This window comes from Octodon degus, unplaced genomic scaffold, assembly GCF_000260255.1.
Source record: "Octodon degus isolate 3935 unplaced genomic scaffold, OctDeg1.0 scaffold00087, whole genome shotgun sequence".
NCBI lineage: Eukaryota > Metazoa > Chordata > Mammalia > Rodentia > Octodontidae > Octodon > Octodon degus.
Genome location: NW_004524663.1, coordinates 7518199 through 7543502, shown reverse-complemented (window position 1 = coordinate 7543502; position 25304 = coordinate 7518199). Strand labels below are relative to the sequence as shown.

Genomic DNA, 25304 nt, shown 5'->3' with positions numbered 1-25304 from the left:
CAAATGATCTTTGAGGAAACACAAGAGATACAGAAGAGTGTAACCTGACTCTAATGCAAATATCTCAACAATTATGATTTTATAGCTAATGTTCTTTTCATTGAAAATCATGCCAAGAAGACTTCTCTGATTTTTTTTTAATGTTTAAAAAGATTAAGAAAATGCATTTCTTGTCACTATATCGAACAATACTTCATGGCAGGGAGATCTCCCCTTCCAAAGTACAATAGTCCGGAGTTTTACTGCAATAGTAATTGGGGGAGTTAGAGAAAGAGAGAGACGGAGACGGAGACGGAGACAGAGACAGAGACAGAGACAGAGACAGAGAGACAGACAGACAGACAGATAGAGACAGAGACAGACAGACAGACAGGGACAGAGAGGAAGAATGAGAATGAGAGAGAATAAAAGATCTCTGTTCAAAGAGAAGGAACAACTCGGATAAGGATGAAAGAAACAAAGAAGGGAAAATTATATATTTATGTATATATACAGGATAACTGCACTGTTGATTTCTGCTGTCTATTGAAAGGAGTGGCTAATGCTTATTTTTCTTTCTTCTCTTTCTTAATTTCTTATAACGTCTTTTAACCAATTTTGCTTGCTTATATCTGGTAATCTAAACAGCTACTTTAAAGACAATGTTATGCACTATAACAGCCATTGCTCATTTTTTATTATTTTGTTTAGTGAAATTCTGTATCATTTCTAAAGGTTTTTTTTTTAAACTACTTTTTATTTTCTTTAAAAATAAATTTAAAAAAGAAAAAAATGGGGCTGGTCAGAAAGTTCAGGGGACTAAAGTGTCTGCTTAGGCAAGCACAAGGGACCAGGGTTCAATCCTTGGCACCATATGCCATGCTGGCCCACTCCTGGGGCATGCTGAGACAAAGACCAAGACTGGGCATGGTGACGTGTGTCTGTAATCCCAAGTTTTAGCTTGGGAGGCTAAAAACAGGAGGATCAATATGAGTCAGATCTGTGCAGTGAGACCTTGTAAACACTGTACTAAAAATTAAAAAAAAAAATTGAAAAGATTATGATGAAAGAGTGAAGAGTTACCCTGCATGTTACTGAAATACTAGAGAATTCCTGAATTCTCAAAGCACATGCCCATTAGTACCATGGATTTTTAAGAAATGTCACAAACAAATAACATAGTTTTCCTGGTATACCTCCCACTGAAAGATGTGGAAGGGAAAATTACATATTTATTTTTGACTTGATGGCAAGCAGCACTGGAAGCTACACCCGGGAAATGGCTGATCTTGTACGTAGTGGGTGGGGGTACCTCTGTCTTCAGTCTTAACCACAGCTTAAGCAAAAATGTTCCCTACAGCTCAGTGAGAAATACCTTATTATCACCAGAAATCATTCTGAATTAGAGGCCATGTAAATAGAAAATTCTCTTCATAGGAGCCGAGGAACTAAGTGACCAAATACTTTACAATCTGCTTTCTTCTGTAGGCCCCAATAAATAAAGAATCCATCATCAACCTAAAAGACATCTCCCCATTAATCCTCAGTTGATAGAACAAAAGAGTCACCATTTACTTATTCAACATCACAAAGCATATGAAATCAAGGTTAAGAAAAGTTTTTAATTTTATTTTAAAAACCACAGATCAATAATTATCATTTCACTTTTACTGCTTGATACAATAACTAATATCTCTGAAAACTTACTGGGTTGCACGGAATGTTGCAAGTAGAGAAACTCTTGCACGTATGCCTCACAACAAATCTATGTGGCATGCAAGTTTCCCTTTCACTCCCAAAGAATCAAAAGACTGAAGCACTATGTGATAGATCTTTTTTTAAAAATTTATTTATTTATGTGTGTGTGTGTGTGTGTGTGTGTGTGGCCAGCTCAGCCCACCAGGGGTCGGGGCTGGCTGGCATGTGGTGCTGGGGGATTGAACTGCGGTCCCTGTGCTTTGCTAAGCTTGTTCTCAGTAGGTGCTTTAGACCACTGAGCCATCTCACCAGCCCCGTAGATCTTTTAATAAAATATTCTGCAAGAAAATAATAGCAAATTAATATGCATAAGTTTTCTTATGCAAAATGAGTCCAAAAGACTATACGCTATCATGATGTGGCCAGTGGTTGGATTTACTGACGTAGAAATGTTCAATCCTATTTGCATATGCCTGTACCTTGAACTCAATGCTCTTTTTTATCCCATAGTCACCTCTGGCTGTTAGAAAATGACCATGGCTAGGAACGGAGACCTCGAGGAGATACTGAAGGCATGTAACACTGCACATTCAGCCTGAAACCCTGCAGAGATTGACTTCACATAATTTGATGTTTCAATACTTTAAAAATTTTTCCTCCTCTGACCTTTAAGTAGATCCACATGGTTTACCTCTTTTTCTTCCATTTCAAGGACAGTAATGGAAGACAGGCCAAGAATGAGAAGCTTCAAAATGATTTATAAATAAGTACTACACAGAAAAGCCCCTAATGGGCAAGAGAGGAAATTAAACAAGGCCATAACAGGCGGTCAGCAACCCACCCTATTATTCACAACAACAGTAAACATAACAAATTCCCTGAAGAACATAAAGGTCTTCTGTGTTACACTGAGAAATTTTATTATAAAAAACCATACAGTTGTCCAGTTATACTTCAATCAAGGTCAACCTCACTCGTCTCCAGTGGCAGATCTCCGAGCTGTCTGTCTCTCACTGGCTTTTCTGGGTTGGAACCAGCTCAGGACCGTTACCAGCTCACTCAGTAATGCAGGGGCTCTCAAAATAGAGGGCTACTATCTAACTTTCAAAAAAGAACAGGTACAGCACAACAAACCATAGGAAACTGCTAAAAAGGACAGCACAGAACTTTCCGGTTTATGGATGCCAAAGTCTCCTCCAACGCTATCAGAGAAGCTGGAATAAGTGAATCTCAATCATTCACTCTAATGGAGGAGAGAAGAACTACAGATAATCCAGTATTGAATAATCAGCTTTTCAAAGCATCCCTTGCCTTTGAACTTGAATAAAGGTACATCTGGAACTAGGTAATTCATTTTGAACTAAATCTTAAAGCCTCATGCATGAGACTGGGTCCAGGAAGGATTAAGCAGAGTCTTGGTTTCCCCCCCAGTGCTTTCTAAACCCCACTTCTTCTAGTGAGACAGATGGTCCAGGAAGGAAACATAACCCCTCCTCCTTACACTGCAAGGGGCATGATGCTCAGATGCTAGGGAGGCATCCTGAGAGAGCGTGGAGGAGGAGCTAGCTGGCTGGTAATGAAGGAAATATCGTTCCCAATGACTAGACAAGCTAATCCATGGAGACGCTTAGAGATCTCGGCAAAGCAGATCATCACTGTTTTGGCTGCCAGTATTCATTTGCCAGGAAACTGGACCCCACCTCTAATCTGACCCCCGTTTTTCCTTCACAGAGTTCCTCATCTTTTGGAATTATAGCTTTGTGTACATGCTTAATGACTGACTATATTTCAATATTTTTCTCTCTAGCACCCTACCCAGACTCATAAAGAATGTACAGCTAATAGTTGTTGAGTAAAAACATAAAATACAAATACTTAAATGCTAGCAATCCTGAATTTAGAAGGAGGGTGCCAACCTATAGACCTAACACAGTAGGTACTCCCATGAGAAATACTGTGTCAAGACCTTGCTCTGCACAGATTAATAAAATAATAGGCATAATCATCAACATTCAATGATCTAACTTTGCCTATGATGAAACAACTATCTAATACCATGGCAGAAATGTATTAATTACAAAACAGAAGCTCAAATTTGGACCATTAGCTTTTTAATGCCAAGGAAATACAGAAAAGTACCTCTACATAATATACCTAGAGCGGAAAACACTGAACCGCCATTTATTGGAGTCCACTAAAGGAGTGTTATAGACCTGCATTTGCTTGTATTTGGGCCGCTCCCAAACTCTGCAAATGTCTTTTTAAGTCAGAAATTGGGAGCTGGATTTTTGCAACATGTATAACTCTACATTGACAAGAAAATGAGCAATTCCTTACCAATAAAATGTCTAAATCCAAGCCCTGAGTCACCCACCCTCTTCATCTTCACAATAAAGAAAGTGATCTTATACCAAGGAAACTGGGTGCAAGAAGGTGCCTTCTCACAAATTTATTCCTCCTCCTTAATTATGAAACAGGTATGAGAATTCAGGAGCCATGAAATTAATTACTTTTTGAAAAACATTTTGTTCAATTATTCACTGTAAAGAATAAGTGATTAAATACTACCAAATCTGTCTTGGCAATTCTGCGGAAGACTTTCTATTGACGTTTGCACCTGGCCTAATCAAAATTGATCATGAAAACAAAATAAAGTTGTTGCTCAGTAACCTCAGGGGATTATACCTAGGACTCCTGTGGATAACATAATTTGAGGACTTTCTTATGTAAAATGGCCTAGCGTTGGCCCGTGAACAATATACATCCTCTTACATACCTTCAGTCGTTTCTAGGTTACTCAGAATAACGGCACAATGCACACGTTACGTAAATCATCATTACTATATTGTTTAGGAAGTAATGGAAAGCAAAGGTCTGCATTTTCCATACAGGTAAGCGGTTTTTTTTTTTCTGAAATATTTTCAATCCTTGGCTGGCTGAATCTGAACTGCAGATACAGAAGGCTGACTACCAGACAATAACTAGACTGCTGGACAAATTAATCTTCCGAGAGGATCTGCCCTCGGAGATCACCTTCAGCTAGTTACTCTTCAGCGGACATAATACCTGCCAAGCAGAGGTGCTAAATGTTACCTTTTATTCTTCATACTAAGTAGCATATATTTCACATACAATCATTTGTTCTGTAACTACCCCCAAACTCTTATCTATATAATTAATCTACTGCAATCCACAGGTAACAGAACTGAATAAACCATCTGTCAACACCATCGGTCCAAATGGGCTACAATTTGCTCCACAAGTATCCCCAAATTATCTTATACACCGTCGGGTTTGTCCCTGACTGTATCCTGCACTGCCTTAATTCTCTTCCCTGTCTCTTATGTGGCCAATATAATTCAGCAGTCCCCTGCTCCACTGTCATTAAACTTATGCAAGTATTTGTGTTTCCTTCTCCCACTGATGGTGTGTACCTGGTGTCAAATATCATACCATATTAAACAATGAAAACATGGACTGCACTGCTTCAGTTGAATCCATCCTGTTTCTTGTCTTATCTGCAACACACTGTCTACTTTCAAGCCATATTACATGATGCAATTACTGCTTCAGTAATCCAAACCTTCCACTAGTGGAGGAAGTGATATTTTTTTTTTTTATTTTTATTTTAGGGAAGGGTCTAGAGGGTGTTCAGGGTCTCACTACTAGATTAGACTCGTAGTGATCCACCTGTTTACAGCCTCCCAAGAGCTGGGATTACAGGCACGCGCCACCATGCCCAGTCTGGAAGTGACACTTACAAAAGAGCAAAACTCACTGGTCTCTGCCCACGGGGCACAGGCTCAGCCACTGACAGGACAGCACTCACCTTCTTCTTCCTCCTCCTCTTCTTTTTCTCTTTGGCTGCCTGGGCTTGCTTGTGCTCCCAAACCAGGTTGGTGAGATTGGCCACATACTCATCAGTCTGCTGCAAAAGGTAAGCTAAGCGCCTGTCTTTCTTCTGATCAATCAGTTTCCTATAGCCCTCTTCATCCTCAGCCTGTTAACGAAGGGAGAGAAGGGCGAGAGTGTCACACAGCTACAGATAGCTCCATCTCACACCAATCCCTCCACTTGACATCTGGAGCTTGGTGGTGAGCGGAGCAGACCAGGTGAGCCAGGACGCATGGGCGATGGCAGAGAACCTGGGCCTGAGCAAGCGGACACTGCACAGCACTGCCGCCCAGGACCTGGGGTCACGGCAAAGTCAGAGCACAAGGCCCCGCTGTGCGAGGTCTGATCAAGTCCCAGGAGGCAGCGCTTGGTTCGTCTTTGTTTCTTGTGCTGCATAAAACTTCAAATATGACAATCACACCTCTGAAGCCTATTTTTAACTTTGTACTGTATCTTGGAAATTTTTAAATGCTGTATAATCTGAAGTAGAGAGCATGGGACAGTCACTCATATGAGCAACACCAAGCAACAAAAACGACCTTATGGTGACGGCTGATGTGTCGTTATCCTTTTGCCAACTCTTCCCCTAGCCCCAAATTAGACTGTCCAGAGCAAATTCCAGATAAAATATTCTTTCCCTCATAAGTATTTCAGTAAGACAAGGAATGGAGTGGGCTTTAACACATAATTTCTTAAGCTTAGAAACATTTCCCTTTTCTCTTTTTAGCATTCAAACCATGCTGTTGGTAGGAAAGGTCAACTTTAGGGGAGTTCTGCAGAGATTTTCACTGAGTTCCAGCCCCAGCTAGCTAGAGACAAGTCATCCAGCACCTGAAGTCTAGTACTGCTGGAGTAAAACACAGAGATGGCAATTTGCCCTGCATCTCTCATGAAGCACCATGATGAGCTTAAACAGAAGAAAATTCTGATGTACTCTAAGTGATTTTGAGAGAAATCTTTTTTCTACATGCTCAGTGAAAGAACATTCCAAAATATTTTTCTCATGTGATGCCTGGATAAGAGGGGCATGCTGCCAAATCCTCAAGAGGCAATTCCATCACAGGAAAACTCAGGGTCTTCAGTTGTCGGTGTCACTCCAGTATGTGTGCGAGCAACAGCAACTTCATCACTCAGTCTGCCTGCTGTCTGCCCCATGAATGAGCGTGAACTTCCAATGCTATTATAACTCTAATTGCTTTTGGTTATGGTTGATCTCACTTGAAGAAAGAGTGATAAAAAAAACTTCAGTTTCTCCATTATCTGTATATTCCATCATTTAATTGCAAAAATTAATGATTTGCAAATGCCTAATCATTAGTGTCAAACCAATCTGTTACTGAAGTTCTAATATAGTTTCCCTTCGGTTGAGTCAGGCAGATGTGACTGCTGACTGTTCTAATCACTATAAAACGGTCTCCGCAGCTAGTGAGAAATCTCTTGGACAGTTGTCTCTCTCCTCAAATAGAGAGAGGCATGATAAAATGGTAAAATTTTTTGGAATGTCTGGAGCCAGAGCCTTTAAAAAATGGTGCTTACTCTTTAGAATAAAATCAATTTAATCAAAGTAAGATGCAAATTATAATGTCAGCAAGGGAGACAGAGTTACTCAGAATCTTCCAAGGACGTAATTATGGACTGAGCCTTTGTCTTCACCCATTCAGGTGTGATGTCCCACACAGATCCGCAGGTCTCCTACCATCACCATTGCAAACTGCCTCCAGTTTTCTAAAATCTTCTGTGCATTTTGTCCAATTTCAAAAACAAACTGTCAATAAAACCAAATTCTCAGGCCAGTGAAATAAACCTAGCTCTCCCAGTGCTTTATATAGCCATTATAACCTAGAAGTGCAAATGTAACCATCCAACAATAGCTTTTAAGAATAACACAGCTACTATCAAAAAGCACATTTCAAAATTAAACTAAAATCACTTTTATAATGTTAGAGAATGATTTCTGCCATTTAACAACAATAACAAAAAAGGTAAGCGCCAGAGACCTCACTAAAGAGAACTCTAGGCTGGAGATGGAGCTCAGAGGTAAAGCTCTTTCTAGTATATTGCAAAGCCTGATGTTCAATCCCAGCAAAAAAAGACCAAAAACCAGAACAGAATATTAGCAGGCAGCAGTGCACACCTATAATCCCAGCCAGGGTAATTTAGCAAGACCCTGGCTGAAAATAATTTTTTTTTTAAAAAAAGGGGCTGAGGATATAGTTCAGGGCCTAGTATATACAAGGCCCTGGGTTTAATCCCTAGTACTGCATTAAAAAAAAAAAAAAGCTTTTACAACTTGTTAAATTCAAAGACACTCTAATGAGTTATTCACTCAACTTGGGACATTAATCCCTAAGAGGTCATCTTTTGCAAATAGCTGAATTTGCCATTCTTCATGATCTTGTCATTAATCTGGAAAATACAGCCCCTGCCTGTCTGTTAAGAAGCCACCATCTGTACAGCAGAGGTACCTTAGGACACAGAAATGCTACATTTGGCAGGAATGGCCCCAAATTGTGACATGCACTGTCAAGGAAAGAAAAAAATGGTCTTCTTTCTATCCTCTACACATTCACAGCAAGAGGTCTGCTGACTGGCTTTCATTTTCTCCTCCTCCTCCTGCCCTATCTCACACTCTCCTGCCACTTGCCACTGCTCCTGCTCCTCGGCTGGCCGCAGGCCCTTACCATGAGTCTCCGCATCCTCTCCTTTTCAATCCGTTCCGTCTCCTTCTTCTGCTCTCTTTCAGTGTTTGCATGCCAGGTGGCCACTGCTTTGGAAAGTTTTTGGATCTTCCCGGCCACAGATCGATGGTATTCCTTAAAATCTTTCGCATGTTGCAGAATACTATTCAGGTACTCCTAAAGAATTGATGGACAAGGAAGAAAAAAGTTCAGATCCATTTTCCAGTGTTTTGTGAGGTATCAGCACAGGCCAAGAAGCATCTCAGCTCACATGTCACACACTTCAAAGACCAGAATTTCCTTTTAGAGTGGGCTTCCTCACGCATCTCTGCGGTTGAGGTGTGGGCTAGGGGATGGGGGAAGACAGGCCCTCCCACACCTAAGATGCGACAGCACCATGGAAAAGCATCATCCTCACTGCCAGGGTGTAGCTGCTGGAGAATGGAGAGACCAAAGGCCGAGGGAGACTCAAACCTGGCAATACTAAAGCAAAGCCACTGTTCACCCTAACATAATCCAGAGCGTCCTGGGTATTTCCAGTTCTAAACTAATGTTTCTTCTACTCTTTATTACTTCAGAACTATAACACAAAGTAAATTTATGCAAAGCTATCGTTGCCATGCATAAATTATATTCACTTTTTAACGCAGCAGAAACATGCTAGAACCTTAACCTCCCAATTCACACGCTAGAATGTTAGCCTCCAAAGTAGTAGGACATGGGACTTTTGTGAATGGGATTAGTGCCCATATAAAGGGACCTGGAGGAGTTTCCCTTCTTGTCTCCTTGACACCTGTAGATAAAACCTAGTCTGCAACTTGAAAGAGGGTTTGCACCAGAGCCTGGCTGTGCTGAAGTGCTAACCTTGAACTTCCAGGATTCAAAACTGTGACAAATAAATTTATGTTGCTCATAAGCTATGCAGACTCTGGTTTGTTTTGTTTTTGTTACCGCAGCATCAGGGGACAATACTTGACAGGAATCTCAGGCAGCTGGGTCCTAAATCTCATCCTGCTACTGACCAGTTATAACCCTGAGCAGATGCTCATTTATCATTTCTGTCTCGGTTTAAGTGTCTTGGGTGATAAAATGATATGGCTGGGCTATGTGAACTCCGAGACACCTTTCTGCTCAGTGATGTCACCGCCGCCCACCAGAGGACACCTTTCCAGTTCCTCTGACTGTGTCCCACTTCTGCCCGAGAAAGGGCAAGCGAAACCCAGAATAGAAGGACCTGGTGTTTCTGCCGGCGCTTTCGCTCTTGCTCGATCTTCTGCTGCTTCTCCAGCTTCTCGGTCATGCGTGCCTCTCGCAGTGTCTGGCGCTTGCTCCGTTTGTAGGCTTTGGAGTTGAGTGCTGTCTCGAGCGTAGTGTCCCTACGCATGCAGGCCACCACCTCCTGTCTCAGCTGTTGAGAGGAGAGGGGTGAGACAGCATCCGAGCAGAAGCCAGATTCCTGAGCTGGCCTTTACTTGTTTCTATTTGATGGAGTGGAATGGGACTCCAAACGTTCATAGTCATTGTCTTTTAATCAATGAACTAGAGTCATGTCAAATTTACGTGGTATATTCAAGGATGCTATAAATTTTCTTTCCACATAATTCAAATAAAAAAATTATAGTGCAGTAATGGCTAAAAAAGTGTAGATATTGTCTTTAACACATTAACTCATTCTGCTGTTTTCCTAATGATGTTAATTAATAAGCTTTTAAATTTTTGCATTTCATTTTAAATGCCATAGTAACACTCTCTCATGTTTAAAGATTACCTTTCACAATGATCTTCAAAATGAATAAGAGTTCCTTTCTATTCATGTTGTACAGTACCAGCAGAAACTCAAACAACATGAATTCATATCCTCAAACAATGGAAAATAACTGGTCTCAGTTTCCTCCCGCTTTACTCATAATAGTCATTGAAAAATATTTAAATTTTATATCATAGACTTGTCTTAGATGATCATCAATAGAATATTTTATTCATACTGCATGTCATGTGGCAGTAGTGGGCAGGGACTTGAGTACACATTCTAATAATCATTCAATTGAATCTGAAATCGGCATCAATTATAATTAATACAATGAGGAAACTTTATGGATAATAAATTTTTCAATAATATCAACTAAAAATCAAACACTAGCATCCTAAAGCTAATTTGAATATAAACTCGTTCCTGAAAATATACTTCACTAATGTTTGTTTAACAAAACACCATCAAACTTTACTGATTCACATTAAGCAGTCACCTATAAGAAAGAAGCAAATAGAACCTGAAAACTGTTTTTCTTTTTGAAAATTTAATCTGAAACCTACTCTCATAGTCCCATTGCACAAGTAGCACCCAACCTGCCCATCTGTAGTGTGACACCCACTGAGTCACAGGCTACTCCCAAGTTCACATGACAATAGCATGTGGTGGCCACGGGACTTGAGTCCCATCCTCCAACACACAAAATCATGCAATGCTGTACTTCAAAACTACATGTACTCATTAGCAATTCATCTTGCATGTGCCACACTTTAACCATCTGGCTGACAGCGAGGTCCTCTTTATTCCCTTTAGCTTAGTAAGGCAGTCGGTGGACTAGTAGAACTGCACCTTTTGGGGCGACACAGCAAACCTCAGAAAAGGGCAAATTAGTTCTGCCTCACTCCACTAGCCTCCTACTGATTTCGAAATGAGAAAATAGATGTTATACCAGCTCTTAATAAGTAACTACTATGAACCATAACAAGGCCTGAAAATAACTTGCTGATTAGTCAATATGTGATGAAGGGCCCCAAAGTTAGATTCTGATATATAATCAAGTGCCAAGACATTGTTTTAAGACTTTCTGGAAATGATGAGCTATTAATTCCACAGAGGAGCTATTTATCCTTGTTAAAATTTTTCCCACAGTTAGGGCTCATGTTTCACATTTGCGCTAAGAAACTCGGGTCTACTGCCTTCCTGCTTACCCATGGAGTCAAAGGAGCCATCCCCAACTCTTCTCAAGGCCTTTCATTCATCCCTCTGATTTTGTACACCAGAATACAGGAAAAAGATGTTTCTGGTATACAGAAGATGAAAAGCGTAATAAGCAGTTCATCTTTATTGTGTTTATCTACTGTTGAACTAAAAGATACACTACTTTACTAAGTTTATATCTTTATAGCAGATAAAGAGGCTAAAGGAAAGTCACAAATAACACTTTAGGAACAACTGCATTCATTTCCTAGATCTCGGACTCATTGGGGAAAAGGCATTACCTGACGTTGGAAATTAAGTAACCGAAGTGCTTTCAGTTCCACTGTTGCTTTGGTTCGTAAATCCGGTGGCAAAGAGCCAGGCAGATTTTCCAGTTCTTGTATCCTATGAGCTATGCGTGCCTGAAGTCTGAACAGAAATAATAAAATGGGGCAGTGGAAGAGAGGAACACGCATTACAATTTAATCTTCAGTGATCAACAATAACCTCAGTTCAAGTTCACAGAAACGTCTTCCAATACTGATAGAAAATTCCAATACCCAATTAGGTGTTTTGATGTCAAGCAGAGGCAAGACTACCTTTGAGTTAATGCAGACAAGTGCTACGTGTTACTCAATACTGTCTACCTAACTCCTCACTAATACCTAGAAGGAGGGCTCATACTACATCTAGGGGCAAGTCACATGTTCTTGCTTCTCTTAACAAATGAAGAAAATGAGAGGACATTTGAGCTGTGCCTCAGCTTCAGCCAGCCAGAATACAGAGCTGAGACTATAGATTTGTGACTTGCAGGTCTGTCCTCAGGCCATCAAGCCATCTGCCTTCCTTGCCAAAATGCTGATGACAACAGCAGCAAAAGTGGAGTAGGCAAGACCAACTGTAGGCACTGAGGCCACCAGATCAGCTAGCCCATAATATTCTGAAAGAGTCCTGTCAACCACAGCTACTTCCTTTGTACACAGTGCTTACCTTGGAAAAGAACACAGATTAAGCATTTTTAAAAATCAGTGACTACACAATATAGCCTTTAAAATCTAAGGTATTCTAAGCCCACTGTGGTGGTGCAAACCTGTTAGTGCAACACTCAAGAGGCTGAGGCAGGAGGATGCCTATGAGTCCAAGGCCAGCCTGGGCTACATAGTTAGTCCATGGCTAACCTGAACTACATAGTGAGACCCTGCCTCAAAAGAAAAAAATAATCTAAGTTTCTACAAAAAGATGTAGGGTAATCTCATTTTGGACATCATCAAAATGTAACTGCAGGGCCAGGTAGATAGCTTGGCAGCCTAAGCGCCTGCCTGGCAAGTGCAAGAACCTGAATTTGACCCTCAGTACCACATGCCATGCTGGCCCCGGAACCCCAGGCATGCCCTGCCAGCCCAAATCCAGGCATGGTGGCACGTGCCTGTAATCCCAGAGCTGGGGAGGCTGAGATAGGAGGACCACTATGAGTCCGAGCTGCATAGCGAGACCCTGTACCAAATAAATAAATAAACAAGCAAATGAACAAATAAATAAAACTGTAGACACATCATCAAAATTAAAGCAAAATAGAAAATAAAAGTCATCACTCTTCATCTATTTGGGATACTACTACTGTTATACACATAAACTAGTTTTAAATTCTATTCTTATAAATAATGATGGGCCACTTATATCTATTTTAGGATGATCTCCCTCTAAATTGTCTTGAAATAATTTCAAAAAAGAAACGTAAAACGAGACATAATGTGTTAAGGTAGTAACGACTAAATGCACTTAGTTTTTTAAATACTAAGTTATTAAATATACATTTTTAGTTAATTATCTTTCTTCTTTCATTACCCCTTCTCTCTCTCTTTACACACACACACACACACACACACACACACACACGGTGAGTGCTACAATGAGCCCACTGTACTGATTAGAAAACTGAAGATAATGTTTACATCAGAAAGCTAGGAAAGGAATCAAAATTGAAATCCTTATTAAATTGATACCCAAACCACTATGATACAAAGATAGATAATTAAACTACAACTTGGTGAGGACTTTCTTGGACCTCTACTACTATAAAAGGTAAAAGTGAAGGATATTGTTAACTGTTAACATTATATTTGTTTTCAAACTTTTAGATGCTGAACATTAATATGAAAGAGGAAAACGTTCTATGACTTAGGTGTTATTTGCCACAGCTCAAATACCAAAATGAATGCTTTTGAAAAACCTATGGTTGATCGATTGGGGACATAAATAGTGTTACCTTTTTCAAAAATTTCAAAGTAATTGTGAGAAAAGAATGACTTATTTTTCATTGACTTCACTGAAACAATATTCTTGCTTTATTCGGTACATGCTTGTTATTGATTGTGACTTATTGAGTAATTTATTCATTTTTTAATTTTTAAAAAAATCTTTTATTTACTTATTTGGTACAGGGTCTCACTATGCAGCTCAGACTAATAGTGATCCTCCTGTCTCAGCCTCCTAGCTCTGGGATTACAGGTGTGCACCACCATACCTGGTTGCAGGGTGCATATGGCATGTGGTCCCAGGGATTGAACCTGGGTCCTTGCACTTACCAGGCAGGCTCTTAGATCACTGAGCTATCTCCCCAGTTCACTGAGTGATTTATTATCATGTGTTAATATTGCAACTATGACCACACTGCTATTTTAGCTAAACACATCAATACAAATCAGAGCACTCATGAATGGTCTAAACATTCAATGGACTAAAAAGTGTGTTAATTCAAAGAGCAACAATTGGCTTCATTATTTTCTTTTAGAAAAAATCATTCAAATTCTTCAAATCTCTTTTACTACCAAGTCACACAACTATCACCATGTTTTTCACTGACTATACGAAAAAGATATCTACTTCATTTATCCAGTTCATTTTCTCAACTATGCATACAGCGCCGCCTCTAAACACTGCTGTAGATGACGCATCTTAACTCTTAGGGCATTCATGGAGAAGTTCGTTGAAAGGAGGAAAAAAAGAACTGAAACAGCTTTACCTTTGCACTACTTTATGCCCTCATGATTATGGCCACGCTCAAGGAAATTTAAATACAGTAGTTGGGTTACCCTGCCTCATCGGTTCTAGAATCTAGATTTACTGCAGACCTCTCTTACTTGAATACTCTCAAATTCAAGCCATGCCTTGGTATTCTGGTTACCTCTTCTCAACAAAGTAAGTCAGGTGCTAAAGTAGAGGATGCCTCTTTGTCCTCTTTAATCTTCCACAGGGCTGTGCCACTAGGAATAAATAAATAACCACAGTCCACAGGGGCTGACAGTGCAGAGATTATGTCACACTGAGCTACCAGGGGGAAACCAGGAGAAGGAAGGGGAAGTGAGGAGGTGGCCAGGATGTGCAGTGACAGGCTACGGGGTCCTGGGGCACTGGAGTGGCTGAGAGGTGGGGAGTACAGCGCCTTCCTCCATGCAGCAACTGCTTCTCCGAAGACTTCAAAATTGGTCAGTGAATCTGAGTCCCCAGCACAAAAGGATCTTTTCTTTTATGAAAGAGGCAAAAAGTACACCATGCAAACTCGAGTAAAGGAGGAAAAGATTCACAGTGAAATTACATACAATCGATTCAGTATACAGGAGTGGGGTAGGAAAAGTACAGGGGGGGGCTCCTTAACACAAAAAATTACATCTTTGTTGTTGTTGTTGTGCCTAATAGAAATCTTCATTGTAAATAATGCTCTTCTCCAGACAATTTCATCTTCCCATAAATGGGATTCAGCAGGTAGTCCTGATAAAGAGATTCAGGATTCTCTACTTCCCGAAACAACAACAATATACAATCCTGCGAGACTGCGGGGGACTCATTTAGGGTCCTTGCGAGCATAGAAAATTGAAGCAGAATTAGGTCACTCTGGTTTTTCATACAGATGAACAGTAAATCAAGAAGGGTTACTGTTCTGGCAAGAAAGAGTTCCATTAAAGGCAACAGATATTTGTTCAGGTCCAGAGGAGAAGTTTATGATTCCTGGAGGAGGGTTATTTGAACAGAAAATGACACTGGTACATTTTGTTCCTTCAAGGAGCTGAGTGACACTTTAAAAAAAGAGAGTGAGAGCATGTGCGACTTTTGGTAACTGCTGGTAAAGCAGCTATTGGTAATTTTTGAGAAGGAATTTTCAGGGCTGTGTTGGAGACAAAGGCAGGACAAAAATAACACAGGTAAGAGGCTTCTAACACAAGCAGACTGAATGACTAATTTAATGCCAAATTCTGGCTCAATTCCAAAGGACAAGATACCATTCACGTGTGAAATACAATGTCCACGTAAACGTTTGTGGGATTAATTGATGTGAAGTACATCTGGCCAAACACCTAACCCTAATGCAAGGAAATGACAGAAGATACTTCATAGGACAAAGAAAGCTGTGCTCAAAAGGGAGGGAAAAGCAGCAGGGAGAGAGCTCTGAGGCTACAGCCAGAAGCAAGGATGTTCCGTGAAAAAAGAAAAAGAGTCTTAAAAGAATGAATCAAAACAGGGAAAACATTTTAACTAAAGAGCTTGCAGGATCAGAGGCAAAGTGTTCACATGCAGAGACTTATTTATGCAAGGACTGAAGAAAGGTCAATTTGTCAAATGTTTGATTGAAGATGAACAAGGAAAAGCAGTCAAATGAATTGAAAGTTTTAAAATTTAAGATTTTTACAATTTCCCGTCAGTGCTCATGGATATGGTGAGTGACATCACACAGACTGAAGAAATCAACATCTGCTGGAGAATCCCTGACACATGATTTTTGCTCAAAATGTATCAAATTGTGAAAGAGGTTAAGACCTTAATGAAATCTTTCTCCAAGTGATAAAGTTCAGTAGACCCTTGTAACACTCAGGCTGGAGGCTAGCAAGGCATTCTAGTACAGAAGACCAAAAGAAAAAGTCTCGCGTCTTTCACAAGTGTCTAAGGGACTCAATTTAACCCTTTCAGTGGACAAATGTAAATAATCTCTGCAGTCATAGGATTAATACTTATCTAGGCAAGATCTGTCTATTACTCTGTAATTAAAGATAAGCCATGCCCCTGTCCACGTAAATGTTTGTGGGATTAATTGATGTGAAGTACATCTGAAGTACACTGCCAGGGGACCGGGGAGATGGCTCAGTAGGATAAGTGCTTGACTGGCAAACGTAAGGACCTGAGTTCAATCCCCAGTTCTGCCAAAAAAAACAAAAAAACAAAAAACAAAAAATAAATTAAAAAAATAAAATTTTGCCAAAAAAAAGAAAAAACCAAATGAAGTACACTGCCAGGGCAAACCCATGTAGCTTCTCCAGATGATCACATGAAAATGCAGGGTGAAGTTTCTACCAGGGTCTCAGACTGAGGGCTTTCCAGATTTTCAAAACTCGTACAGCTTTGTAAAAGAAAAAGCATATTTCAAGCAACAACAACAACAGGAGAAATAGCTATTCCATCCATTCTGTGCACAGATACAATTTTTACTGACACAGAAGTAAAGGATAACAGTTTTTTTTTTTTTTTTTAATACAGTGAAACAGTGCTAAATGCTACATGCTTTGAGAGAGAATCTACTGAGACCAGGCTTCTGAAATAGGTACTAACATGGCCTCATCCCATTGAAGATCGACCTACAATTAAAACTCTGGCAGAGTGATATAGACGATTTAAAGTAAAACAGTGCACGTGTGTGCGCATGCACACACACACACACACACACACACACGAAACAGGCTGAGTAAAGCAGGAAAGACCAGCAATCATGTAAAATTTTCAGGTAGAGAGAATGTGTTATGAGAGAGTTCATAGCACTTAAAAAAGGTATTGCTAGGCTTTCGCCTCCAGGACAGCACAAAATGAAGGCGGGGGAGCAAACTTTTGCAGCAGCTACACAATACTGTTTTATCCTATTACTAACTTTTCTTCATTACTTTTAAAATTCTTTCAGCAGTAACATTTTCTAATACATGAAGATAGCTCTTCTGCCATGGATGTACTCACTAGTAGTTGGATTTATAACACAGAAAAATTATTGATCCAAAAGAATTTGCCTATCAAACACTATTAAAGTATCATTCAATGATGAGCATCCAACATTCCAGGTGTACATGACATATTGAATAAAATAAAAGTCCAAAATATATGCTGCATCTGATGTGCCTTTAGTCCCATCATGAAGGAGGCTGAGGCAAGAGGATCGCCCAGAGTTTGAGGCCAACTTGGGATAACAGTGAGTTTGAGGCCAGCATGAAATAATATACGTGAGACTGTCTTAAAATATATATATATATGGTTTTAATAACCAGACAGAGTGGCACAGGCTTGTAATGCCAATTAGGCAGGATTATACATCCAATGGCCAGTTACTGGGACTCTTTCAGAGCAAGTCTAAACACTAAATATATTTTAGTCTAATACCAAAGGCATAAATCATGTGCTTTTCTTTTTTTTTTTTTTAAATTTATTTATTTATTTGTGTGTGTGTGTGTGTGTGTGTGTGGCCAGCTCAGCCCACCAGGGGGCGGGGCTGGCTGGCATGTGGTGCTGGGGGATTGAACTGCGGTCCCTGTGCTTTGTTGAGCTTGTTCTAAGTAGGTGCTTTAGACCACTGAGCCATCTCACCAGCCCCATGTGCTTTTCAATAAAACTTAAACAAATGCTTTCAGGGCCAGTGAGATAGCTCAGTGGACTAAGCATCTGCCTAGGTAAGCACAGGGACCAGGGTTTGATCCCCAGGACCACATGCTGCACCAGCCCTGCCCCCAGGGCACACTGAGCCACTGAGCCTGGGCGTGGTGGCGCAGGCCTGTAATCCCAGCGCTGGGGAGGCTGAAAACAAGAGGAGCACTATAAGTCCAAGCTGTGTAGTGAGACCCTGTACCAAATACATTTAAAAAAATTTTTTTTTCAAAGGGATCTCAAATATTATCTACCGACACTATAATTTTATAATCTAATTTTATTTGATTTTTTTTTTTTTCGGTACCAGGGATTGAACTCAGGACTTTGTACTTGCCAGCAGGTGCTTATTCTATTGAGCTATCTTCCTGGCCCCTGAAATTTAATAATGGTTAGGGATCATGATAGTCAATATTTGCTGACTGTTCCTGTATCATTGCATCTTCCCAGCTTTTAAGGAACACTGTAATACTTTCTTTGAGCATGAATGAGAACAGTCACAGGAAAGAGATCTATCTTGACCAAGGTAACGGAGCTAGTGAGTGAGTGGTAGAGTATGCTTCCTAGCAACTCCAGAATCCAATGCTATAGTTTTATCTTGACTCAGTCCTTTAACCACCCTCACCCCCTTTGGTTGATATTTAACCACTTAAATGAGATGTCTAACTATAGTCCATGGCCCATAAATCCTGGTCACAATCTGTTTTTATAAATAAAGTTTTATTAGCATGAAGCTGATCATTATTATCTATGGATATAGTCATACAAAAAGGACATAGCTGGGTATTTGTGTCTGAGACCCAAAGCTCCACAAAGTAAAAAAGGTTCTATGGCATTCCTTTATCCCAAGGCCTAATTTAGCTAAATGCATCCAATCAGGTAAAAATAAGTTGCAGGAGCATGAATTTAAATAAGGACTCCAGCTAAGGACACTGACGGGGTTTTCCCAGCAAACTGAAGCAAACAATGGACTAAAACACATGTGAATTAAAACTAAGACTATCTAAGATCAAGCTAGTAAAATGGGCTTTAGAATCAGGAGTAGTACCACTAATTTGAAGATGGACCTCTGGCCATTTCAGCTGTTCAAGGACACAAAGTGACAGACAAGGTTACAGCATGGCACGGTCTCAGCGTGAGAGGGCCACTCTGTGGGACCAAGCCGGGCTCTGCATCTTCAGGTCTGCAAGGCAGGGGCACATTTTAGGTGGGTAAAGATTGTCCAACTGAAATGGCACCAATCTAGTGCCACCACGGGCCCTCCCCAGACCAGGCAACTCCTCCTGGCTTTGCTCTCCCGTCATTCCCACTGCCGAGCTTCTACCTCAGAACTGCAGCTCTTGCTCTGACCCTGAAAGATGACCACAGCCCGGGAGGCACCTCAGCCCCCAGCCTTGGGGTTGAAGGCCCCTGTGGGACACCACGGCACGCAGCGGGCAGTACCTGTACTCCCGCTCCTGCAGGATCTCCACGGGGTCCAGGCCCTGAGGTTTCTGTATGGGGCTGATGCGGCTCTGCTTCTGCTGCAGCTGCAGGATGGGCGAGGGCTGCCCGGGGGCTGGCTGTGGGACAGAGGGCCCAGGCACGGCGGCGGCAGCAGGCGGTGCGGCGGCAGGGGGTGCAGGCGAGGGCCGACCGCTGGGCGCAGGCACCTGCAGCTTCTGTGGAGCGCTGGGCCCACCCAGCACGTCCAGCCCCGTGCCTGCGGACACAGAGCAACATAGGCAGGGCAAGCGGGGAGACATCCAGCTGCCCACCCTCTCACCCCCATTCCCGGCCCAGGATGGGACCTGTAAAAGTCTCAGACACTCGAGGGAGAGAGGCCAAAGGAGGGCAAGGGGGTGGGGGTGAAAGAAAAGAAGGTGACATCTGTCCCCGTGGAATTCAGTCATTATTGAAAATGGTCCAAAGATGACTCTTAGGTAATGAATTAAGGAAATGATGGGCTAGGTTTTAATGTAGGCCTACAAGTAGGCTTTTGTTTTGCTTTTGAGAATGACAGATGCATTCAGACTTCAGAGAAGAGGCTTACACAGCAGTTAGACCCACTGGGGATTGGTCCTGAGCTCACTTTCGCAGCCCACACTGCGGTCCTTTTCTGCACACCTCCTTCCCAAGCCCTCCCAAGCCTGCAGGCCGGGTTGAAGGCCTACAAGTAGGCTTTTGTTTGGCTTACAGAACTTCACAAGTGACTCGGAGCTTGCAAGTCTTTCTATGGACTGAAAGGCACTCACATCTTCCTCGAGTGGGCTTTAAAAAGCACCATTTCAAGTTTATCCATCTAAGCTGAGGATGTAGCCCCTTGGTGGAGCACTAGTCCAGCATGCAAAAGGTCCTGGGTTCAATTCCCAGAACCACCCCTGTGCCAAGTTTATCCATTTAATCTTGGAAACTTAAAAATATTACTATGTAGGGGACTGAGTCTCAGCACCACATGCCACACCAGCCCCACCTCCAGGGAGGACTGAGCCATGCCGTACCCCCTCAAAAAAAAAGTAGTGCTGGGACTATGGATTACAAAATATTTCTAAAAACATTCAATGTCAGGAAAAGAATCTGTTCATTTCCTTAATAAAAAAATTAGCAAACAATAAGGTGCAAGAGAACATTTTTCTCATGTTATCAGAAGAAAAATAACTTATAATCTTTAAGCTTATCAAAATACATGTAATATGCTAATTTAAAGTCATTTTCTATATTAAACCTCAAGAGTTTAAGTTAATTGCTAGGTATGGATTGAAAATAAATTTTCTACCTCTCCTTCTAAGTGAATATTTAGTTACCTTAAAATTATAAATAAGATTAGTGATGCTACCAGATGAATCGGTAAATTAAAGAAAAAACTTCAGCAGATGTTACAACCACTAATAGGCATTCTGCCAAGTATTTCTATATCCTTTCTAAGAAAATATGCTATTAAGTAGCAACAACAATAACAGTCTATCTACTTCAGAGTGGCTTCGTAATTAAGCCTAGGAAGATATACAGCATGAAAATGACATATATTTATTCAATTTATAACAAACACCACTCAGAAATGGGCTTAAATGACAATGCAAAGACAGTGATACGCAAACATTTTGACAGGAGGAAGGTGAAGAACCAGAACTGCTGGGGAAACCACAGAGTGTGTGTACAGTTGGCGCAAGTGTACTAGTGTTCTCTGCGTGGCATCAAAGTTGTGTTGTTATTCCTTTACATCTGAAACTACGCAACACTTTCCAAAAGATACAGAGTTTTTTCCTTGAGGTAGTTTTCAGCCTTAGTTCTAGGGGGTTGATCAAAGTCTTCTAAAAGGAAAAAATGCTCCCTATTTGAATTTTCTGGTGCTTTCTCTAGGGGCTGCATTACATAGCTTTTCTTTTTTTTTTTTTTTTTTTTTTCTAAATTTTTACCTTTGCTAGTCTTTGTTATGATCATTAGAATATATTCATGGAACAATATATAGGGTTCATGAAGTTCTCCCATATGCAAATGATATAGTTGATTGTATCCGTTCTCTCTACCCCTGTCTCCCCCTGATTAGAGTCTTTTCCCCTTTTCTAAATAGTCTATTTTAGATGTTTTAAATTTTAGATATTTATCATTATAATGAAAGTTTTTATAGCCAAATAGTCTCTGATTTTCTAAGATAGATTATACACAGCTCTTCATAATATTTTTTATTTAGAGTTGCCTTCATCCACATATGAGAAAAGAATTCCTAAATATTAAATCTCAGGGTTGTTAAGCACTGGTATGAGTTATGGAAGGAAGTTTTAGAATATGTTTCCCTACAGAACTTTAAAATGGGACATATTTTTCATTTGGGTTGCTTTAGGTATGATCCACTCAAATGAGAAGAAATATAGATTTCTAACCTTTATTTTAATTCTCTGTGATCCTATGAATCTCTAATAAGCTCAAGAAGCGAGTAGAATTAAATATATTGGAAGCTCGAGTCTAAGTATGTTAAGTAGTACATTTAATACACTTTGATCCTCCATAAGCTACTATTTTATAAGAAAGAAAACTTAGGTCTTAAGATATCATAATAAGTATGTTAAATTCAGTTTTCAAAATATTTTCTCATCTTTTCAAAGCTCAAATAATTTAAATAGGGCCACAATGTTCCATATTTCACGCACTCTGGATACATGCTTTAGCTTTGTTGTTTGTACATACTGATCAAGAAGACCTTGTAGACTCCTTAAGATACATTCAAGCCATTAATTTTAAAAACATATTTAATCAAAGAATGATATCCAGAGTACATCTGTCATCCTGCCACTTTTAGTCTACAGCTCCAAAGTAGATCTGATCCATACATTGGCTATTTCTCTTTAGTCACTGAATGCAATGACATTCTGATTTAGTTCCTTCACCTGTAATACCAAAGAACTGAGAAAGACCTAAACGTGGACTTCTATATTGCAATCTCTGACTTAAAAGTACTATAATTAGCTGTGCACTAAACACTTGCGAAGTATTCTTCTATCTTTCCATAAGAAATCATAAACTTCCATCTGAGTTGTATCACCCACTAGCTGTGTGAGCCTGAACAAGTTCGTTAAGTGCTATATGATTCAGTTTCCTCACTGGCAGGAAGGAGAGGCAGTAAGGCCCACCTTACAGGTAGTACTAAGGACCCCAGGAGATGATGTAGCTATACATCCCACCCTCAGCTCTTGCAATTACTGCCACCAGGGACAGGGAAACACAAAGCCTAGCTTAATTGCCATCCTCAGCTTTATGCAAAATTTCCATGGGAAAAAAAATTAAAACACTTTGAGACTACTATTTTCTATAACAAATTTCAAAATGTCTTTATAGCTTAAAACAAACTCAGCACAAATACTCAGGTAAGTGTTCGTCTGGCATCAGAGCTCCTTATAAGCAAAGTCCACTTCCTGACTAAACACCACAGATTCATTTACTATGTGGGCCTATTTTCTTCTTCCTCCAACAGACTGTATAAATACTTCTATTTATAAGAGGTTAGAGAACCAAATGCAGCTTGCTACAATTAGACATGCCCAGAATGGAGCCACCTATTCATCAGGCTTTAGGCCCATCCCTCGGGCAGCCTGCAGAGTTTATCTGCCTGACTGGCCTTGCTCCCTATCTAAGACATCACCTCCTCTACTTCAGAGCTCCATACAGAGGGCCCGTCCCCAACAGCCCCAGTAGAAGGCTAATCCACTGTTAGCTTATCTCTTGGCCCTCACCAATGTAAACAATTTGGGCTTAGCTGTCAGAGGGAAAAAATGCTGTCTACTCCAACTTCAGCCCTCGCCTTAGTGGTCTAAGTCAAGCACGGCCTGGCCCTCCAGAAGGCGGCCCCTCACTACTAGGAGGTCTGTATGCAACTCATCTCATCATGCCTGATTGGAAGAAAGGAGTCAACACACATTAAAATATCGAAGTCTCCCATGCACAGAATTTCAGCCTGAAGCTGCCACTCGGCACATGGGGCCCTTATCCAAATAACCGTTCCAAATAACCGTTCTCTGTATTAAACAGGAATGTAAGTGGTTTCCACAGGTTGGAAAAAGTAACCATAGGGTATTTAAATTAATCAGACTAAGAAATTTTAGATACAAACCAATAGGAGGGTTGAACACTAAAAAACAACAAGCAAAACAACTTTTGCTTTCTACCACAAAGTCCAACCTGCACCTTTCCCAAACCAGAACTTTTTCTATTCCGCCTTAATCTCTAACACGAAATGTGAATCAAAACAAAAAGAAAATGATGGGCTAGATTTGAGCGGTTCTCATGGGATGGAGATGCATCCCACTGCAAGGTGATCACCATCTTCCCAGGAAAACCCCCAGAACGTTAGCTGCTCTGTGCGCGAGGCCTCATCCGTGCTGCATCCTCCGGTGGTAACTAGGACCACGTCACCTTCAGTGACGTCCACCTGAAGTAGGTATGAGGCAGCCACCGCAGCCCAGAACTTGTTCCCACCCCTGGATGACACTAGGAAGTAGGGCAAACGAAAAACGGAAACCCAACAAGCACTAGATCTGTGGACACAGTAAACTTTATTTTCTCCTGAAATATTCACAGGGATGTTTATAAGCAATTATATATGACTATATTTTCACAAGGGAGGTAATAAAATTTGCTATTAACTTTTTAAAATATTGTCTTATTTTTGTTTATATGTCAGTCCAAAAAAAAGTCTTCCTCAAGTGTTATATCTTCCCTACGAAATAGGATTTGTGAACAACTTCTGCTATGCTGTTGGATGGAAGCGTGAATGATCATCCTATATAAAGGAAACACCCCTTTCTCCTCCTTCACCCATGGCCTCCTTGCCTACTCTGCCAGAGAACCCTATCTGCTGAAATATTTTCATGGCTAATGAAGCTCAACTGTCAAGAAAAAAAAGAACAAGCAGTGGGTAATAAAATGAAGTCCTTGTGATAATGAAAAGGATCTAATGAGGGAAGAAGTAGGTATTGGAGGTGGGTAAGAAAAAAGGATTTCTTTCCTCTAGAAATGAGCCAAAAACTATATACATAATTTCTTTTAAAATAACAAGGATGACTTACAGTAAACTGAAACTGCAACCTTTATATTATTGTTTTGTTTTGTGGGAAGTACTGGGCATCAAACTCAGGATCCCACACTTGCCAGGCAGGTGCTATGCCACTGAGCAACATCCCAGGCCAATGCAAGCTTTAAAACTCACTGTTGCATTTAGTTCCATTTTAACCTTAGATGAAAAGGTTTCTCAAACAAGTAAGTTACTTCCTTAGACCATCAAACATTATCTGACTGTCTGTGACCGGCTGGAAATTTCTAGAAACTTTTTTTTTTTTTTTTTTGTGGCCGGCTCAGCCCACCCTGGGGGTGGGGCCAGAGTGGCCTGTGGTGCCAGAGATCGAACCGCAGCCCCTGCGCTTGCCTGCTCTTGCCTACACTTGCCTTAGCAGGCACTTCAGACTGCTGAGCTAGCTTGCTGCCAGTGGAAACCCTTTCAACTAACACTACTAAACACTGCGATGCAAGGAACAAAGATGACCGATTCACTCCGCAGATGCTGCATGTGGAGGAAAAGTAAACATGGCCGAACACGGAGAGCGCAGCGCAACTCTTCACACACAGGCGCACACTTCTTGCATTCCGGAGGATTCCATATGAGAAAATGGTCCAGGCCACGAGCTGGCAACTTAGCTTGCTAGGGTGTGCAGTGTCCCTCCGTTTAGGAGACACATGACACATGCTAGGGTCTACTTCCTAGTGAGAATGTGGCAGGAGCAGGCCAGCAGCACTCGGTAAGCGTAGGGCTCTCACATGCGCACACAGCGATACCTTTTCCATCTGGACAGATTCTCCTGAGCTGAAATTTCGTAGCTCTAAAACCTGCTGTGCGTTCACACGGACATTTCACGCATTGTTTTCTTTCTAGATCTTAAAGCTTAACCCTTCCGCAGTCCTTAAATAGA

At 40.8% G+C, this 25304-nt stretch overlaps 1 protein-coding gene across 6 annotated transcripts in view; it reads right to left on the bottom strand.

The window, feature by feature from the left end:
- Smarca2 (SWI/SNF related, matrix associated, actin dependent regulator of chromatin, subfamily a, member 2) overlaps window positions 1–25304 on the bottom strand; it is a 189710-nt gene that overhangs the window by 133166 nt on the left and 31240 nt on the right. For all 6 annotated transcript variants that reach the window (XM_023721884.1, XM_023721874.1, XM_023721877.1 and 3 more), the window contains exons 5-9: window positions 19312–19570; window positions 11499–11625; window positions 9484–9657; window positions 8253–8426; window positions 5507–5677 (exon numbers count right to left, since the gene is read on the bottom strand). In XM_023721884.1, coding sequence (XP_023577652.1) covers window positions 5507–5677; window positions 8253–8426; window positions 9484–9657; window positions 11499–11625; window positions 19312–19570 — 905 coding nt within the window. The remainder of the gene's footprint in view (window positions 1–5506; window positions 5678–8252; window positions 8427–9483; window positions 9658–11498; window positions 11626–19311; window positions 19571–25304) is intronic.